The sequence below is a fragment of the Scomber japonicus genome, chromosome 1 (assembly GCF_027409825.1).
Source record: "Scomber japonicus isolate fScoJap1 chromosome 1, fScoJap1.pri, whole genome shotgun sequence".
Lineage (NCBI taxonomy): Eukaryota > Metazoa > Chordata > Actinopteri > Scombriformes > Scombridae > Scomber > Scomber japonicus.
The window spans coordinates 7448110-7469361 of NC_070578.1; the positions used below are offsets into that span (position 1 = coordinate 7448110).

The 21252-nt window shown below is 38.3% G+C and overlaps 1 protein-coding gene across 1 annotated transcript in view; it reads right to left on the reverse strand.

The window, feature by feature from the left end:
- The window catches only part of si:ch211-186j3.6 (neural-cadherin), a 334099-nt gene that overhangs the window by 90956 nt on the left and 221891 nt on the right, over positions 1-21252 (reverse strand). The window contains exon 26 of the mRNA XM_053316841.1: positions 16013-16290. Coding sequence (XP_053172816.1) covers positions 16013-16290 — 278 coding nt within the window. The remainder of the gene's footprint in view (positions 1-16012; positions 16291-21252) is intronic.

Genomic DNA, 21252 nt, shown 5'->3' on the forward strand with positions numbered 1-21252 from the left:
TGTAACCTTTTCCAATATTTATTTCTCTGATTCATACTTCACTTCTTCAGGGTATGACATTCATAACAAATGTTGCCATTATGTAAACACTTGCTTAATACGAGTACATTTGACATCCAAGACTGTGGTCAAACAAACAAACACACAACATTTCCAGTTGGGTGAAAAAAACAAAACATCAGTGAAGTGAGTGTTAACAACTCCAATAGAACTTTGAGGCAATCATGGCCCAAAAAGGTTAAGTCAGGCTCTATAAAGACACAAATAAAACTTATATCTGGGGAGGGAGATCAAAAGTAGTATGCTGCAGTTTAAATGCACTACAAGTGGTTACTGATTACCCTAATAACCACAGGAGATTAATGTGTTATGCTGTTGATTCAATTATCTGTTCATCCCCAAGAAAAGATAACTCAAGGGGGGGGGGGGGGGGGGGGGGGCTGAGGTTGCATATGCAAAGGGAGCATGCAACACCTGTTTCTCAGCCTTTCCCCTACTGCATTCCTCTGTGTTTAATGAATACTAATAGAACATGTGTAAACTTTGACAATTTTCTCCGTACATGCTTCATTATATGTATAATTATACAAGTCTCAGATTAGCATCACGGTCCTCCCTCTGATCAAAATGAAACCAATGCAAATCATAATGCAGTTACATCAACCACACACTCTGTATAAGTCACTTTCTCTGTAAGTATTGCAAATGCCAGCACTGATCCTTGCCTAAATGTGGCAATTACCAAGAGTTCAATCACGAGGGGCTAGATGTGACATTACTGTAATAGTAACAAAGTATATATTTGAAAATCGGGTCTTATTAGAAAGTTAAAGCTTCAAGTGGAACTAGGTGGAAATTTAAGGTTGTGATTATGTAAAATAATGAGTTGATCCAACCTAAAGCAACTTCACAGAAATAAATTCTGAGTTGGATAAGCTCAAGGGTGCAAGAAATTAAGTTAATATGTGGAACTTCAAAGTTTGTTGGCTAGACTTTTCCCAGCTTTTTCATTTTTAGAGTGTCTGACTGTGAGCTTGGGAACTACTGCGAAAAAATATATACTTATTATGACTACTTCATGCTGGAAATGAATATTACTGTACTATACTGTTCTTGAAACAATATTGAAATGGGCAGCATCTGATAGTACTAGACTACTACTACTACTACTATCAGACTAGAACACAGGAAATATTTAAACATGTCTGTAAAACACTGCCAAGCACAACATTTTTTATCTGAAAAAGCAGATTTTTAACCTTACAAAAAGGGCTCTGAGTTGGTTTTAATCTAACCCATATCTCAATGATTCTCTCTCATGTATACGAGTCTGTTAAGAAAGCCTTGAACTCTTCCAATGGAATAAAAATTCCCCTCACTCAATACACCTGTTGTTACCAATTATGAAATATACAAATACAGCCTCCCAACTATAAACACAAACACACCACTCAGAGGAACAAGGTATTTCTCCAGGGCAATTCAGCTGCTCTTAATAAGTGAGTTTTTTCCATTGGTTTATGTTATTCACACTTGAGCTGCTTTGCAAAATATTCAGAGTTTGAGCCCCATGGATCTTGCAAAATCACACACAATTGCAAAATCATGTGCATGTACACACACACACAGAAAAGCGCGCACATCTCATTGACGTTCTGTAGGCAGCTCATTTCTCATAAATGTCCTTTCATTCTTTAACTTGTTTTCAAGCCTCTACACACACACACACACACACACACACACACACACACACACACACACACACACACACACACACACACACACACACACACACACACACACATATAAACAAACAAACAAACAGGTTTGCTTAATTCCCTTTTGGGGTATTTACACAGACTTACATTCATTTCCTGGAGGGTCACCCTAGCTCTAACCACTACTTGCCTAACCTTGACCACTGACCCAAAAATCAGCATTTTACCAACTGGGGACAAGGCATGAGTCCCCACTTTTACAAGAAGTCCCCAATTAACTGGTCCGGGGTCTCGTCCCTGACATTGAAGTCAGACTCTCCACAAACACACGCACACATGCAGTTAGAAAATACACAGCTCAATACATGACTGTTGTGCAAATAAAGAACGTCACTTCACTGCCTTGAGACAGAAATATATGAGATGACAAATCAGCATGTTAGGAGAATGCTAATGTAACATGCAGAGAGAAGAGAGAAGACAGTGAGTTGAAATGAAATGAGAAATGATGTGCGTGTGCTACTTCAATTTCTGTTTGACTTCTAGCCTTCACTGTGCTCACATAGAGCCCGTAATATGTGTGTGTGTGTGTGTGTGTGTGTGTGTGTGTTTGTGCTTGTTTGTGTGTATAATTAGAGACACAAGCAACACATCCACGCCTGTATTTCCATTTTGGCAACATCATCCTAATTCTCTGGGCACGAGACAATCTGAGACATAGTTTTAGTCACAACGGCCAAGCCCTCCAATCCTCTTAAGGCAGCTTTGTTTTGCTCATTCTCTGTCTGCTGGGAATTGTGTTTGTTAACGTCAGACCGGGAGCTGTAATCCCTCCCTCAACCCATAACTCCCCCCCTCCCCAACTCACCAAATCTCATTATTAATCCCACTGCCTCGATTATCTGCATGTTCCTCCTTCAATCTTGGGTCATAATCTATTTGTATGTGTGTGTTTGTATGTGTTTGGGGTGGGGTCATATTTAAAAAGCCCCCCCCACCCCCGGAACAGAAAACTATCCTACAGCAATTCTACATTGTATTCCTCTTATCTACATGTATTATTTCTTCTGCCTTCACTTCTCCTCTCTTCTCCTGTCTTTCCAACCCCCACCCCTTCAATTTTCTTGCCTGTCATGTTCTTTTACCATTTCCTTTTTTCCCCTCTTTCTTCATACTCTCCTTTCTACTCTGCGCTGCTTTTCCCCACTTATGTTCCTCAAGCCTGGATTTCTCTACTTTTAACTTTGCCCTGTCTTCAAACGTCCTCTTTTTTTCTCTCTTTTTCTCCCGTTTTCACCCTCACATTTCTCTAACTATCTTGAATTTTTTCTTTGGTTCCACCTTACCTCCCCCCTTCTATTCTCACTTTCTCCCTCCCTGACATCCAATGCCTTGCCTTCTTACCCTTTTCTTAACCTGGAGAATCACACGGCAGATGTCAGGGAGCTCAGGTACTGTATTTTGCGATTGAAAATGTGACAATCATACATCATCTCTTCTTCTCTTTGACTTGACTTCACCTGCTTAGCGTTGTTCTCTCCCTGTCATGTATTTGGCTGATACTTAACAAAAGAAACATCTCCCACTCTTCCATTTAACCTTTGGCCTGAATTCCATTTTCATGATATGTCACACCATTTGCACCTGCTCATGAGGATGAAAGGGGGATTTTTTTCACATTCATTTTTGGCAGTTGAATCAACTCTGATTTCGAGGTAGGTATTTACAACAATGTGGCCAACAGGAAAAGCTTTTGAGCAAGGATGAATGGCTTTAAAGCAAAACTTCAGGGTGAGTAGAAGTCTTCTTTCATGGTCAAATCTCCAAAATCGAAGGCAGAAGAATTATCTACACACAAACACAATGCTCTTGAGCCTTAAATATGAATTCTGCCTCAAATGCGCTGAGTGTCAAATAACTGTGTTTAAATGAAAATGAGAATGTGTCTGATTTTACTGGAGAGAAGATGATCCAGTCTGTGGAGAGGATGGTCTGTAAGCCCACTCAACATGGTTCAGACAGGAGGAGGAAGAAGTGTTACAGTAGGCGAAACAGACAGAGCACAAGAATGAACGTAGGCGGTGAGCTGCGAAACAAATGACAGGTGATAAATGTAAGGAAAAAGCTAGTAGCTTAGTAAGGTGTTGGACAGCAATTAGCCTTCAAACCAGATTCAGTGCTCCTATTACATAGAGACTGTGTGGCTCTACTGGATTGATGGACAGTGTTGTTCCAAAAGTTGATGATATTGGTGGTAATAAGTATTGGATTGGGATGAGATCGGAGAATTGTGAGGTCCAGATCATACTTTTTTTTCCTTCTGATCTTCATACTTAGCTCTCATGCTCTGTATGGAAGTGTCTGCATTTGTTCGTTTTTTCCACCCTCACTGAATAAAGCTTTAAATTAATCAAAGCTGTGCATTTCAGAGCACTTGCAAAGTTGTTGAAGTTAATGCAAAATCGTTAATTCTTTTTATAAACTGTGATCAAGCCTCATCTAGCCATATCAATTATGGAAATACAGATTTCCTAATATATGAGGATGATATATGCAAAAATCTGACTAAAGAGATTATGATGTTGTAATATTGTAAGACAAAAAATCAAATAAATATGTCGTCAAAACTTTTACTCTGTTCAATAATGCAGTGGTGTTCATCTTTATCAAACCAGATGCAAGCTGGACAGAATTCATACGGCATGACTGAAACAAGCTTTGTTAAAGAACTTCATATTTCATATTGAGACTTTCATTTCATGATTAACTATCTGATCCACACAATCATCTGCTTTGTTTTTGAGGGGTGTGTGTAGCTATTAAGACATCTGCTTCATCAGTACTGTGAATTAATTTATGGTGTCCAAATATGCAAAGCAATGCTACACTGTTTGCAGATTAGATTAACAGAGTAAATGAGAGGAGGAAAAGTCCACATCGCTAATTGTGTATGCATATGTGTGTGTGAATGTGTGTGTGTGTGTTTGTGTGCTTGTGTGTAATCCAGGGATTATGTCTAACGTGGATCCAGCCAGTCATCCTGCTCTGGTCCAGCGGTGAGCCACATTACACGCTGTCTCCAGCCAGCCAGACTCAAATCCTGCCCTTTTCACTTGCTGCTTCTAATTAAATGAAGCTGAAGGGTAAAATTAACTTCTACAAAACACAGCAAGGAAAGGTTAGGGTTAGGGTAGGGTTAGGACTTTATGTTCATCTGCTCTCACATATGTTCAGAGGGAGTATATGAGTGTGTGGGGTTGGGGCTGAATATGCATATGTCTGTGCTGATGCTTCAGAATTAAAAAGTATTCCAACATCTTAGGCAAAGAACACCTGTAGCAGCAGCTGCTACTATGATTTTTTCCCCTGTGATGTCTAAATCCTGCCAGGGTCTGACATCAGTTCCTTGCCTGGCTAAAGCAAATGTAGATGTACCTTTTCACATTATCACTTCAAAGCCAAAATCAATTATTTATTTCAGTCGTAATCATAATTTTACAGCATTTGCATGGTTGAGCGTTGTTCGATGTTTATGTCAAACAGAAATTAAACTGTATGTTTTTATTCTGTTACAGCATATAGATCTGCTCTGTAAATGATTTGATTGTCCATGCTTTGTTTTGATTGTTCAGTGTTGTGGTCCCCACTGGCTAAGCTGTCAATCAGAGGCTTAGAGGCTAAAGAAACATTTCAGATGTATTCTTATCTTAAAGGCAACATATTATGCATATTTACAGGTCCACATTTTGATTCTGGAACTCTACTAGGGTATCTTTGCATGATTTACAGTTAAATGTATTTTATACCGACCTTATATGCAGCTCCTCAGTTCAGCCTCTGTCTGAAACAAGCCGTTTTAACTGCTGTCTCTTTAAGCCCACCCTTCCTATGACCCCACTCTGTTCTAACCCTAGATTCCAGAAGCTGCTTAGATTTCCGTTGACTCCATAAACAAACTATAGTGGTAAGATTTAACTATTTAACGATCTCATTCTTTCCTCAAAATAGCAACTTCTCAAATACATCAGTACATGTTCAAGCTGGTATCTGGTCTGAAATATGCCAGTAGAGAATGTGATCAACCCATAGAACAACCTTAGCAAAGAAGACTGCGGAACAACTGTTTCTGAGCATGTGTGTCAGCAAGGTAGAATAAAGGCTGCAAAAAAAAGTGTTCGGGGCTGGTTAAAGTTTTGGAGCTTCTACTATGTTTAACATGGACATCCAGCATCATAACAGTATTATATAAATAACAGTAAACTGCAAAAAAACATATTATATCCTATTTAAGGTAGGAAAGTTATTTGATAATGATTTCTGACTACATAGCCTTTTAAAATCATTTTTCTATGGCCCGTTATTTCTAACCTGGGTAGAATCTTTCAGTCATCACACAGTAGGTGCACATACATTTAGTGCCATTTTTGTAATTTCACCCAATGACATGAGGAAAATAGTAGAGTATGAACATTTTAGCCATGCATTGATCTAGATATGATGAAGTCATCGGTTGGTCAGTCAACCACTTTGGTCCAGACTGAAGTATTTCAACAATACTGGATTTGCTGCCAAAAGATTGTACAGACCCAAATGGTTCCCAGAGGATGAATCCCAATTACTTTAATGAGCTCTTGATTTTTCCCCTAGGGCCACCAACAAGTACACATTGCTTGTTCTAAGTCTAATGTCTCTATAGGTATTGGAATAATTTAAACAGAATTCCATGCCAATATTCATGGTGAATCCAAGATAAACCCTAATGACTAACTTTTTATCCAGTATAAACAACATGTCAAAGTTTTCCCTTATGTGGTGAATCACCTACAAATCTACAGGAATGATCAGCTGACAAACTTATACAAACATCCTTAGTCCCCAGACTATGTATTGGTGATCCCTTGACTTTTCCTTTAGTGCCACCACGAGGTGTTTCAGTGAAATGTCTCGACAACTTTGGGATTAAGTGGCATGAAATTTGTACAGACATTTATATCTCACTCTGGATGAATTGTATCCCATAATAACACTTTTTTTTCTAGTGCCACCATCAGGTCGAAAGTTTAATTTGTCCAATACTTTGGTTTATGACCAAATACATGCTTAACTAATGACACTCTCATTGGCCTCAGCTGTAGTTCAAATTTACAGCCAACTAGCAAACATGAAAGAAGCAAAAAGGAGGGAGATATATCGGTTCCTGCAATAAGCTCATAGTCTGGATATAGAATTGACTTACAAATCAAATCACATGAATGAGAATGGTAAGTTGCAGTTTTCATGTGTCTACATCAGTAATATGAGTTCACTTCATTAACATTGCATGTGATTCTCGATGCTCTGTTTATGCACATTGTTGTTCATCTTTGAATATAATTGTATTTACCTCCAAAGACCATACAGGCAAACAATGCATATAAACAGATTAAAGCTTTATGCTTGAATCATTCCGAGTGTGAGGACCGACTCTTAATTTCATCAACATTCAAATTGTGCATGGAGTTACAGGTTACAGTTAAGATAGTGATAAAAGCTTAGATCCACACACTGGTATTTTATTTAATTGGTTGCAAAGTGCCCTTCACTATCACCATTAAAGATCCGAGCCTGAGGATACACAGAGCATCAGGCTGAATTACACAAATTTAAATAGGGTCATCATCTCTGCTCTACCACTAGAAACACCAAAAAAGCTTATTTCATCATCATGTTTATAGTTAAAAAGATTTGTTGAAACACTCTCACCCCACTTTTTAGCCTTGTTTACAGAGTGTTTTATGCTAATGAAGACACTTTCTTTCAGTTCACTTGTTTGCCTGGGATTCGAAACAAGACCTGGCAGTATGTGACAGCTAACATGCTAGATTTTTCATCTACTAGGATGTTGTGAAAGGTTTGTTTCTATTTATAACCTGAGGGAACACAGGAGTAAACAAGAGCTGTATTTTGAGTTTGACTACGCAGAAAATATTCTGAAAATCTCATTTTTCATCTGCATGTCAGACTCTGTAACAGTAGAAAGGCCAAGCAGTTAAACCCTGTCAGGCACTACTGCACTGATGTCTGCATCAGTGGAGGTCTTGTAAACTGGATGTTATGAAACCAAAGACTGTAAAATCAGAGTATGGTTCTCTGACACTTGATGTCTGAAAAATAGAGGCACGTGTTTTATATTGGAAAAGTAGGGGAAATAAACTGTAGCTTTAACCATGACATAGTTGGATGAAGTACAAAGTTAAATGTAATTGTTACAGTTTGTAGTTCAGAATCATTGAATTTAAGAGTTTGTGGTCCTTTCACAAAACCTTTAGAGACTACTGGAAATCATCAGCAGACAGGTTGGCAGAAGGAGATATATGATAAAATTTAATTCAAAATAAGGTTAAGGTATGAGACATATTTTAATAACCCTTGCAAAAACCTGATGAATTACAGCTATTTAGGAGAAGGAGGTAGTCAGCAAATCTCAACCAGACAGGTGGAATTTTAGGCAGCCTTACTTCACCTTACCCTTTGTAGACCTGCCTGACATTGTGGTGTCATCCCTGTATTGATGGCAATGGCTTCTCTGTCAACATGTCAAAGTGGCAAAGAAAACTATCGTTCCATTTTCACATCCTTTCTTGCCTAACCCCACTTACTTATGCTGAACTCTGCATATTTCTCATCATGCTGTTTTTCAGTGCTTGTAAGGTCTCGTCTGCAAAATTAGATGCTGTATAGTTGGGCTATGGCATTGGTATTAAAAGATAAATGCAACAGCCATTCAAGTGTTGAATTGTTGCTGGAGGCAAGGGAGACACATTCAGACTTGGGCACCAGGACGTTGGAGCCTTCTGGAGCTAATGAGGGTATTTTGTACTGAGGAAATTGTCAGACCTGTCTCCAGTCATCCGCTAGCTTTTTCCGCCCAAAATTCCTGAAATCCAATAATGTAAAAGAAGGACATTTAGGACAGGTGTGTGAAGAATTTAAAATAGTAACTCTTGACAGATCTATATTCCGTGCTGCATTTAATCATGCCTGGTGTTCATACCAATATAACTAATGAAGACACATTGGAACTTTTAGCCTGCTAGTTGAAAATTGCTGTATTTGAGCCTAAACAGAAAAGCTATAATGCTGTCAAATAGGGCTGGGCAATATGGGAAAAAATCCTGATACAAAATTTTTTTTTCATATCAGTCGATATCGATATATCACAATATAAATCAAATTACTATGTTTGTCAAGCTTAAATGTTCCGTTACTCATAAGGGAGTTGTAAAGACATCAAAAGGTTATTTTTGATTTAAATATTTATTTTCTGTCAGATGTACAGAAGAAAACACCTGAAACAGTTGTAACAGACAGTGTTGGGCAATTACTTATAGTTACTCATTATTTAGCAGTAAACACAAAATGCCACTGAGGCTAATGGGAATGTCACTCATTGTACAGGTATTATGTCCCAACAATTGTACTAGATCAAAAGTTGATGGGTCACCAAACTCAGTACAATTCTTCTTGAGAAGTACATGAATGGGTGTACCAAATTTCAGTGTAATCAGTCCAATAATTGACAAGACATTTAAGACAAAGCTCAAGGTGGGAAATTAGGGGATCACCAAAGTCAGTAGGAAATATTGTCTGGGCACCATGGATATCTGTAACAGAATTCATTTCAATCCATCCAATATTTGTGGAGGAACTAGAGGAAAAGTCTGGAGGTATGTTTCTTCCACTGGGGACTATGAATTTCTGTACTGTATAAAATCTCACAACATCCCAACTAGCACTGATTTTGATACTGATTTTAGTCTGGACCAAAGCACTGAACCAACAGACCAACAGCCATATCTGGAGCTTTGGTGCATCTTTAGCATGGTTAAAAATGTTGGAAGAAAACATTTTGCAGATATACTATGTAATTGATATGTTGATATTATTATATATTTTTTTATTCAATTCAATTTCATAAAGAGCAGTTCGGATAAGCAGTGCTTTAAGAACAAACCACACAACCAAACATACTGTACAGATACATTGTGTTCATTTAGGAAAAAGCTTTAGTGAAAAGGAGGGTCTTTAGTTTGGTTTTGAAAGAACACAGTATTAGAGTAGGCCTAAGTTCAGCAGGCAAACTGTTCCATTCTTAAGGAGCATAAATACTGAATGCCATCACAGACATTGAAAGTGCTCTAGGCACATCGAGTTCTTTAGCTCCTATTCTACTGTCTAGTCCGCTTGTCTGAGATGTACTCTTTAAACCAAAAGGAGAATTTTGAATTGAATCCTGAAAACGGGTAGCCAGGAAGACTGTAGTTACATGGTCTTTTTGTCCTGGTTAGAACTATTGTGGCTGAGTTCTGAATAATTTGTAATCTATGGATTGTTTTGTTTGTAAGGCCCACGAACAAAGGTAAAAAATTTGAAAATAAAATAAAATAAAAGTGATATGTGATAGTTCTAAAATAACGTTTCTTAAAATTACATATGGCAAAGTTACAGTGGAAACTGCTTATATGGATCAAAAAAGTTGGGACAGAATCATTCCTATACAAATGCTGTTTAAATAATTTGCTTATAGAAATGAAGTGGTCTGTCTACAGTGCTCATTTGGGATCTTTTCATACGTTATTTTACTCTCATGACACACATATGATACAGTATGTACTTAGTGGCTGCAGCACAATCATTATCGCACTAACCCATCTTCTTCCAGCTGATTACCAACGGTTGAGGCTGGTGTTGCGTGCACATTGAAATCATGACAGGAAAAAGAAGGTTTTGCTCAATGAAAAACGCAGTCTCCTTGAAACTTGTGACAAACTGCCAAAAACAAGCCAACGAGATGCAGCAGCTAAATAATGAGTGTTTGAAACAGCTGTACTGTATTTTAAAACAGTCAATTAAATCCAGTAAATTGCAACGCTGTCCATTTCATTACTTTATATTTACGTAATAAATATACAAATGGCAATTGGTTTGTAATCTGATTGAGAAATAAAAAAATTAAAAATAATTTGGTTTGAAGAATCATGTGTTGATGGGGATTAATTTGACCTGGGCAGATGATAAGTGCTATGTACAAGGAACAGTAGCTCATTATAGTCCTGATCTCTTTTGACCAAGAAAATCAAACTGAAGGTTTGCATGCGTTACAAGTTTCAGTAAATTGCTCCAAACATGCTTGGTATAACTCCACTTTTCTTGGCTCATACTGTATCTGACAATTGCAACACTGCCAACACTTCCCCTATTCAAATTTTGTAATCCTCCACTTGATGAAGATGTACATTCAGCTGTAACAGCTGTAACTGGGTTCAGGAATTCCCTTTAGCATGAATAAAAACACTAATTGCAACTTCATTTTCATTCAACCTTATCTACAGTTTCAACACACCAGTGAGAAACAACATACTCTGCTGTTAATGAGCAAAATCAGTGTAAAAAGACCTGGGAGTTAAAATTAAGAGCTCAGCGGTAATGGGATTATTAGAACATTTGCTGCCACAGGATTAAATAAAAGCTTCCTTTAGTGACACTGGGCAGGTCGTTTGTTTTGATGTGTTAATTTCCTTCACATTTCTTAATCGCCGGCATCATTTGAGACATAATTTGCCTCTAAACTAAATACAGCATGAACACTCAACACCTTCATTGCCCCAGCATTGTCTCAAAAGCATATGGTCTGAGGCTGTATTCACTCCTTTAATTTCCCTCTTAATTCCTCCCTTCTATTCCATCTTCTCCCCTGCCTTCATCCACTTACCTAAACACCGCCAGAAGCTGGAATCAAGTGTGTGAAAGTGTAGCTACAATTCTCAAGTTTAGAGTCACAAATGCACTGGATGTAATAAGTGTTCATTGTCCTCTCTCAGTTTTCCATTTCATACCTTTGAGCATACCTTTTATAGTTGGGACATGAACAAAAATAACATCAGCCAATCTGGAATCTGATTTACTGTCTTCCTTCTAAACAACCAAACAACACATCCCACATTCCCCAGCTTCATAAGTCTGCAGGCCAGGTATCAGACCTAAGCTAAGCTACAGTATTGGGAATTCTAAAGAGCTGGCATGAAACTAACACTACAAGATGTTTACTGATCTTGAAGCACCAAGAGAGAGCATTAAAAACTCAGGACAGGCCAGAAATGTCAGTATGTGCTTTCTTTACTATGACAACATGAGCTGCTTGGGATTTCTCGATATCTCTTATGCCCGCTCTCCCTACCTGATCCTGCACACAAGCTGTAGGATTAGCTAAACAGTACAGAGGCTTACAACTATACCTATGTATTAGTCATACAAACACATCTGATATCTTAGAGATTATTCATTCTGTAAAGCCGTTCCAATTAGTGCATCACCATCTTTGATATGACATTTGATTTTAAGCTTCTCAAATAGCTGAGATTTCACGTCTTTCATGGTGGGAAAATCTTTCAGCTAATATTAAAGTGCACGTCCGAGTGTGTGTCCAGAACTGCTATGTCAACTGATGTGTTAACTTAAACATTTAGACAGCTTCTCTCTTAAGGTGTTAAAGTGGAACGAGAGGCCTCAGCCTTTGTATACCTACTACTTTATTTGCAGATTGGTGAATCATGTGAGAAGAACCCAACAATGAAGTGATTCTCTGCCAAAGCCTGATATGCCTCATCCCTCTGTTCCATCAACCTCTACTGTTGTCTATTAAAAAAACACATCAATGAGCCACACCCATTGCTCTCAGTGACATGTTCCTTTATTACCATGATCACACACGTTTATTTTCAGTCAATCCCTTATATACCCTCCTTCTGTCTGAAATACTCACTAGAGCACCAAATCCCCAACAAATGTACTAGTTCTGTTAGAGTAACGTTTGCTAAGAGAGCTAAAGATTGAAAAATTGAACTCTATCTTTGTGACCTGATTTTAAAGATTGACATCTTCAGTAACAATGTATATGTCTATGATAAGCATGTTGCCTTTCACTTATGGCTGTTGTATCTTGCTTTAAATTCATTGAAATCAGTATTGGCAGATACCAAAAAAACAAATAATTGTAACATATTTGAAGGCAAACTATCATACATACACATCGAATCAACGTATAGTTTCCAACATATATTCATATATTATATTCATACTAGTGGATAAGCAGATTTTACCACCATGTGGGTAGCGAACATACAATACAAAAGCTGTGAAATAGACTAGCTGAGTATATATAAAAATAAATATTCAGGAAGACTGTGAGTAACTTGATGATTTATGGCAGATGAAGAGTACATTTTTCATAATTTGCAGATTGAAAAACTGATACCAGTCAGAGATTTGGCTACATTAATAAACAAGCACAGATCCAACCCAAATTCTGCACAAAATTCAAAAAATGCCTGTAACATCTGTGTGTGTTTGTGTGTTGATGTGTGCAACCCCCCCCCCCCCCCCCCCTTCCCGCTGTCTTGCTACATTTCACAATCACACACCTGGTTCAAACCATCCTCCACATTCCCATGCTGAAAGAAATGTTGGTACCGCTGCGTTCACCGCTGCCTGATGTTTACTTTTGCAGCCCTCAAAACGTGCAGCAGTAACATAAAACACGCTAGGAGAAGCGCAAATGTCCTTACTAATTTATGAAGATGATGTGTGCATTGACAGAAAAGTTGCTGAAAGGACTTTCAACACAAGAGAAGTAGCGCTGGTGTTAGCAGCAGCTGTATAGCAGTTCAACATTTACTGAAAATGCCACTGAGATAGCAATACACAGTGTATCACTGCCATATGTTTACTACTGCTGGTGTGCCAAAAGACTTTTATGATTTAGAATTTAAAATAAGACAAAGAAATAACTGATTGTTTATTTTAGTCACATTAGTTATTAAGCAAGAACACATATACATTCCTAATCACAACTGCATTGAATCATATTGGATCAGCTTTGTATGTCAGTGGATCATATTGTTATAAATTGATATGTATGTTTTTCGTATCAGATCATGGATGGTGTATCTAAATATGTATCAAATCATCAGGGAGGGAGAGATACATGCTCTTACTAACATAGGTCAAGTATAAATGGAAACAGAATAATTTCAGTTTCCAAAAAATCCCTGACATGTCAAAGATGCTTCACATTTAGCTGTTTTAAAATTAACTGACTGTGCATCATGCAAAGAGCTAGTTATTATGCAAATATGAGACTAATCAAGCCAATTTTCGGTTGAATACAGAAAAATGTCAAACCATATGACAAAATGCATACATATATTCAAAGCTTTACGTTGTTGCATCATCATGTATGTTCATTCATCTACAGAAACCACAAGAAATCATTTTCTCCCTGCAGAGCAGAGATGTGGAGTTGTTGCACCTTTAATGCTTTTAGTGTGCACACTGGGTAGTCAGGAAGGCTCAGGAGAGCTTTCCTTTTTTATCATGTACTGTATTTATGAGCACTGTATGAGATTGGGGGGGTGGGGAGGGACAGGATATTTGTGCATAGGAGTATCTATTGCGTCAAAGGACAGAGTTCAACAAACGTCTCATTAAAGGATCCACGTTTGTGCAACATGAATTTAAGTTTAGTGTGTGAAGGAATTATATTATGTATTGCCCTTCATTTTTTCTATTGATGCTGTCTTTATTTTTGCCATTCACTTGCTGCTGCAATAATGTCATTTCCCCCACCATGGGACTAATAAAGGAATATCTTATCTTAAACTTATCTGATTTTGACACAAATTATGACATCTGATGAACAAAAACCTGTATGGTCACATTCTATATAAATTTTTTGTTTGGATATGGTTTTAAATGAGACCTAAATACTTGTAGTTATGGATCATAATTGTTGCAATTTTCTCATGTTAAATGACATGGAATTATACAGCATGCCATTTAATCATTTGAGTGAGTGAGTGTTGCCAATTGTAGGTAGTGCATGCTTCCCAATGGATTCTCTTTGCTCTCATGGCACCCTCCCTCTGCAGAGTAATGCTGCATAAATGTGTTGATACACTGATTTTGGACAGCAGCAGTGTGCTAATTTTCCTGTTGCAATCTCACTATACTAATGAGGTTAATTAAGGGAACATAATTGAACTTCAGCATTTCAAAATGTCTTATTTCCTTCACTAAATTCAGACAATGACAATGCACGACTATTTACTGGTGCATTATTGCACCAGCATAACTCTACTGCAATTTGTGTACTGACAACCATTTTGTGGGAGTGCAGTTTTTCACAAGTGAAATCCAGTGAGGCTCGTTGACTTTATACTCTCTTAATGAGGCTTCAAGTTTAAGGCTAAAAGGGCAGCTCAAACAGACATGCAGGGGGAGAAAGACAAATGTTAAAATCATTTTCTCAGAATTGAAGAAATGTATTCAACATAACCAGGAGACAACAAAGAACAAAGGCAGTGATGGAAAGAGAAAGACTCTCCAATTCCACATTCAAAAGAATAGCCTGAAGTGTTAAATGAGGTGATGGCTGCGACTTTACTCTTTAAACCCACACACAAAGAGAAATATTCATTTACACACAAAGACAGTGATTCTGCTGTATTATCATGTGCAAAATTAGCCTTTGCACTCTGTGATCTTTCCATCACTGACCCATTTTTTCTATTGTCCTAGCTCACCCTGCCTCACTCTGCTGGCCTCCTAAACCACAACTACATTTATGAGGGAAAACGTGTGAAATGAATACTGGTATCATTCTGCCAGGTGATTTGATCAGGGAGATAAAAACAGACTGCAATATAAGAACACTTTGTACTGACAGAATGAAGGAATAGATGTCATATTTTCTTTCCGTGGATGACTCTGATGAGCGATTTAGACTGACAAAGGATCCGTTAGAAGTGAAACAAACTTAATATGTTGTGTGTTTGCACATACTCTATCTGCGTCAAGACCATTTTTCAGTGAAATCAAACCAAATGCATAATTGCACTAACAATGCAACAACATTACTATACATGTAACTGTACATTGCAGAATATTGCATCACTGTATGCATGTAATTATCTATAGTTTTTCTTCAGATTTCTGTTCTTTCTCTTATAAATGTCTGAAGAAGTGAAAATGTCCAATCTTTTAAAAACATATTTTATAATGAGATAAACTCAAAGTGAAAGGAGGATTTTCACAAGAGAAGGAAGGGATGGACTGATATACAGAGAGGCTGAAAACAAAACTATCATAACATAACTAATAAGACATGCATTTTCTGGACTGCTTCATTGGAAAGTTATTGAATTACCATTATGCACTTTCTCCTCTGGCTATGTTTAAGAATTTTAATTTCCACTCACCTGTAGCCATGCTGAGTATCCACACATACGCCACCATTGAAGCATGGGTTTCTGGGATACGCAGCGCAGGGTTGATGGGTCTGCTCTCTTCCCTTGCAGGAGCACAGGGTTGTAGATTCCACCGTTACAGACACAAGACTCATGGTCCCACAATCCACCACGGTGGGTGTGTCCCGCACATTCAGAATGTTGGTGCAGCCCCCAGAGCCGGCACACTCTGAGCTGGGACACTCGTCCACTCGGACCTGGGACACGCTGATCTGCAGGAAAGACTGGAGCTGGAAAGAGGAAAAAAAACAGAGGTGCAGATTAGAGGTTGAAGTAAAATGAGTGTGTTATTATGGCAATAGACCCTTCAGGCGCAATCTTTTTAAGTGAACTGTACCTCAGGGATCATAGTATGTACAGCAGGGCATATTCTCTCTGCAAAGATCCAAAACCTAATTTAAGTTTTTAGTAAAATACTTGAGGGTGATTCTGGTTTTCTGAAGCAAATGTAGTTTATCTCATGCAATTAGCTTTAGTCCTGGCACTGACATGCGATCCAACATCCAGTATAACTGTTCAACACTGGCATATCAGGTCGTTATGTTAACTCATACATAGATAATTATATCTAGTTAATGTTGTTTACACAAACCAATGAACACACACTTACAAACTCAAACAACAGAATGCTGATCTGAAAAGAGTCAATATGTGAATGTTTTACAGTATATAGCTGAGGTCCAAGAAATCAAGCTGTTTTTCTGCACTAGTTCCTGAAGAAGTGGGCTAAATGGTGATGAGGCAGAAAGGAAACTATGACTCTCTAGGTTGAGTAGTTTGATAAAGCACTGAAAAGGAAAATGAAATGGAAATTGAATATGTACTGTGCATGCGTGTGTGCATGTGTGTGTTCATGCTGCCTGCTGTCCTTGGCTGGTAAGAGTGACACTGGTCAAGTACGTTTCCATGGAGTTTACACACATATGCATGCACAGGGTCACACACACACACACACACATACACACATACACACACACATACACACACACACACACACACACACACACACACACACACACAGAAACACTTAATGTGAACAGTGTTGAGCTGAAAGAGGGTCACTTCATGCTCAATGTTCTGGACTGATTGGACCTCATTCAGTGTGACTGGATTGTGCTCACTAACTGTGCAATTCATAACTATTCCACTTATTGCCCCAAATTGGCTGTGCTGCAGTTGTAGCTTTGATACAGGTCATGTTTTATGGATCGTTGCTATTGCTGAGTATTGTCCCATATAATTTGAGCTTTACACTTTGTACACAGTAAAAAAAAAAAAAAAAAAATGAGGGTGGTGAATACAGTCCATGCAAATTGTTTAAATGTTTCTTTAATATATTAATAAGCAAGTGGAAGATATAATAATGGGTACATTCGACGATTTGCAGGCGATATGCTGTTTAAGTTTGTAGTCTTTTCTAGGCTCTGGCAGTTTGTTATTGATCATTTGCAAACTAATTAGCTAGAAGTGAGAATATTCATCTTGAACCAGCTCAAAGATCAAGAAAGGATCCTCAACACTATGATCACAACGGGCCCCACTGTCACCGCCACTGGAACTAGAACTGGCCTCAACCGACCATGCCCAGGCTACAGAACCCTGGTCCCAGCTAAAAGCCAAGCACAAGGCCCCGATTAGCTCCATTCCTAAGCAGAAGGAGCCATGACCTGCTGCTTGAAAGTGTAAACAGGGTGGAAAGTTCCACTTTTGTCCACATCCACCTACGGCCTTCCAGCTGACCAAGAAATGTTCCCTCTGGGACAAGCGTGATTTCCCCCCATCATCTCTAGAGTCTAATGTTACTCTGTTACTGTGCCCACTCTCCATGGCTATGTCCAAGCAGTTTGTCTCTCCTGCCGTGGCTGTGTACGGTTTACCCCTCATCCAGTTTGGGCCTCCCAACTGGAGAGGACACATACTCAATGACAGACCCCCTCTCTTGAGGACATGGAGCACCGTCCTACTTTGGCGCACCATCAGCTAGAGTTTCGAGCCTGGGTCAAGCTCCCCCTTGCCACTGCAATCTTGTGCAGCACTCCAGAGAGATCCACTGGGCTCAAGAGTCCTCCAAATCCTCAAGTCAGCCCACTACCTTAATCTTAGGTGTCTCCATAATCTAAAATGTCAGGGTGAGATGAGCAACAATGCACTGTTTTCTATGACATTGCTGACAAAGCTCCTGAGGTTTTATCTAGTTTGCCCAAATAATTGTTCATTTTGGTTCCAATGATATCTGTAATCAGCAGTCCTAGATATTTAAGTCCAATTCTGTGCACCTATTCAACACGCTGAAAAATCCGGGAGTCACATTTATATATCCTGTCCAATTCCCACTGACAGCCATGGTTACGGATGTTTAAGCAGGCTACTATTGTTGCACACTTGGCACTCCTCGGCCTGCAATTTCCATAATGCCTCCTACATTAACAATTTTAACCTTTATTGGAAATGCAGGCAACTCCTCAGAGATGATGGACTACAACTGAATATTCTGGTGGCTAAAATGCTGTCAGCAAACATTTCATACAATACTGTCCACCCACTTATAGCTTCATCTGGCTGCCAAAAAACTACACCCCACCTATTAACAGTGACCAGTCCTTCTACTGTTGACGCCCCCAGGATCCTAGCCATGCACAGCAAAAATGTGTTCTTAAATTAGAAATGGCTATGAGCACAGATTCCAAGTCAATAGTCTGTTTGTTGCTGACATGAAATTATTATGCATGCACATTGGTATTGATTCTGCATATCACATGATCAAATTCAAATTGTTTCAAAATGGAAGAACATTTTTGCTTGGGGGTGACAGGCCAATCCTTTCCATAGTTTGGGTTAAAAATGGCACAAAAAACACCTGGGTTAGGGTTACTGGGAGATCATCGTTTGGGTTAAAATAGTAAAATGTGACGGTCAAAAAGTCCAGTAAAAATATGCCGTTTAATGACACTAAAATGCCTGACATAAGAGTCAAAACTGTCCCATTTAATGGCACTGAAATGCCCAACACAGTGGTTAAAAATGTCTCGTGGCCTACAAGAAGTCTGGCAATAAATTCTGGAAACCATTCTGTACCAATAGAACAAACAACTCTCAGCATGTGTGTGTGTGGGGGGGGGGGGGGGGGCATCTGAAATAGTCTTCACTCCACAATAAGGGAATGCCCCACATACTCTTCTTTTTCTCAAATCTGATCAAAAATGCGACCACTAACTGGACTTGACACTGACTGAACTTCTTATTACATTGTTGTATCCTGTCTGGATCTGATATCCTTTTGATTGTGTATTGTATTGTGCTGTGTGTGTTTTGTTTGTATCTTATCTATTTATTTGCTGTCTCTTCTACTTGTATTCTTTTTCATATTTATTTTACTCACTAGGGATTACAGATGCAAATTAGCAGCTTTGCTATAATCCAGCATGTTTACAGAGATGTTTTAATATCAATGTTCATCAATATGCCATGTCCCTATCCAAAAATAAAGTATTATTATTATTATTATTATTAGTATTAGCATGAAAAACCAGTCCTGACCAACAGCCTATGAAATACTGGTACTTGCAATGTCAATAGTTAGTAAATTATTACACTGGTTCCATAGTTGTAGCCAGCGCCTATCAATTTACCAGAGAAGTTGTTTTTCTCTTCAAAGAAAGGGAAGCAGTATGCTATTTCAGTTTGGCAAGGGAATACACTTTGATTTCTTTGTGTATGCAATATCAGTGATTTGGCTTTTTTTAGGCAATATTATCTTTTAATCAACAAATCCCATGATAAACCAATTAAAATAATAAAAGGAGAGAATAATACAAGTCTAATCCATTAATGAGTTCACATTGGAACATATGTAAATAAAGTGGAGCATTTTGACTATGGTTCAGCCAGCTGCCTTTTAAATTCAGATGTGCTACTATTACAGTAATTATGGCAGCCTAGTCAAAGCAAAACAAGTGCATTTAGCCTACCGTAATTACTGCAGTAGCAGTGCAACTGAACTACCCAATTTTGTCGATTTGCTCAGATTTAGTTGATTTGGTCATTTTCCCAAATGTGTGTGCTTCTACTATAAGTAAGTAGACTATGTAGTTATAGAGTTTCTTTATTCAAATTGTATTTATTGTTGACATACAATCAGGAGTCTTGTCTACATGTGGTGTTTTATTTTGAAATTTCACATGTATGTTCAGTGGTGCTGAGCAAAGAGCCACATCTGGAATGCCACAGATATGTGCTGCAGCACATCTGGTTGCAAGCATTGACTAGAGTGTCGTGTTCCGGCCCAGTGGGATAAGACCATCAATCCCACTGGTTGTCAAGTAGTTATAAAACAGTCAGTGTCACCCAGAGACTTCCACCACAAAACCACTTTTGATCTTTGTCTTGCAACCCAACCAAACATACATACGGGACAATTGCTATATTGACTGGTCAGTGAAAAAAGCAATGTCATATTCATGCTAGTGATTATTTCAGTATAATCATTTTTTTTTGTCCACCAATAAAGCATTTTATATTATTGACAGTGGAAGAACATACATGTTTTTTCTCTCATCTGTATTCCTTAGTTCTTATTGATGACTAATTGCCAACATCTTTTAAGCTGGAGTTGAGCTCTGAAGCCTTCTATCATTCTTCTATAGTAAGATTTTATTTTGAAATATAACCCCCTTCTCTATACTCCATCTAAATTGTCTTTAGCTTGCATTACAGTCACTTAATCCCTTAATCTTAAATGGCTCAAAAGACATCAGCATGTACCATCTTTTGTATATGGTCTTCCAAAAGCTGAAGAAATGTACGGAGAACCATACATGGACTCTTTCAAAGGTAGAACAGTGTGTATAGAAGCCAACAAAGGAACAGCGAGGCGTATTGTTCCTTGGACTATTGTTCCAATGAGCTCAGAAGCTTCCACAATCTTCTCCATTGCCCTCAGGGCCACATTAATATAATGACAAGATGAACTTTGGTATCTGAGCGCCATACCAATGATTTTTATAAAGTGGAAAAACCAATGTAGAATCATTAAAAGTCAAGTGAAGCATACTGGATTGAAAACACTGAGGGATAAGTTCCATTATTGAAGTTGAGCAGGGAGAAATAGAGAGACACTGGGAATAAAGAATTTTTTTTATACATCTTCCACTTCTGAGGCATTACTGGAGAATTGAGAACATTAATAATAAGCA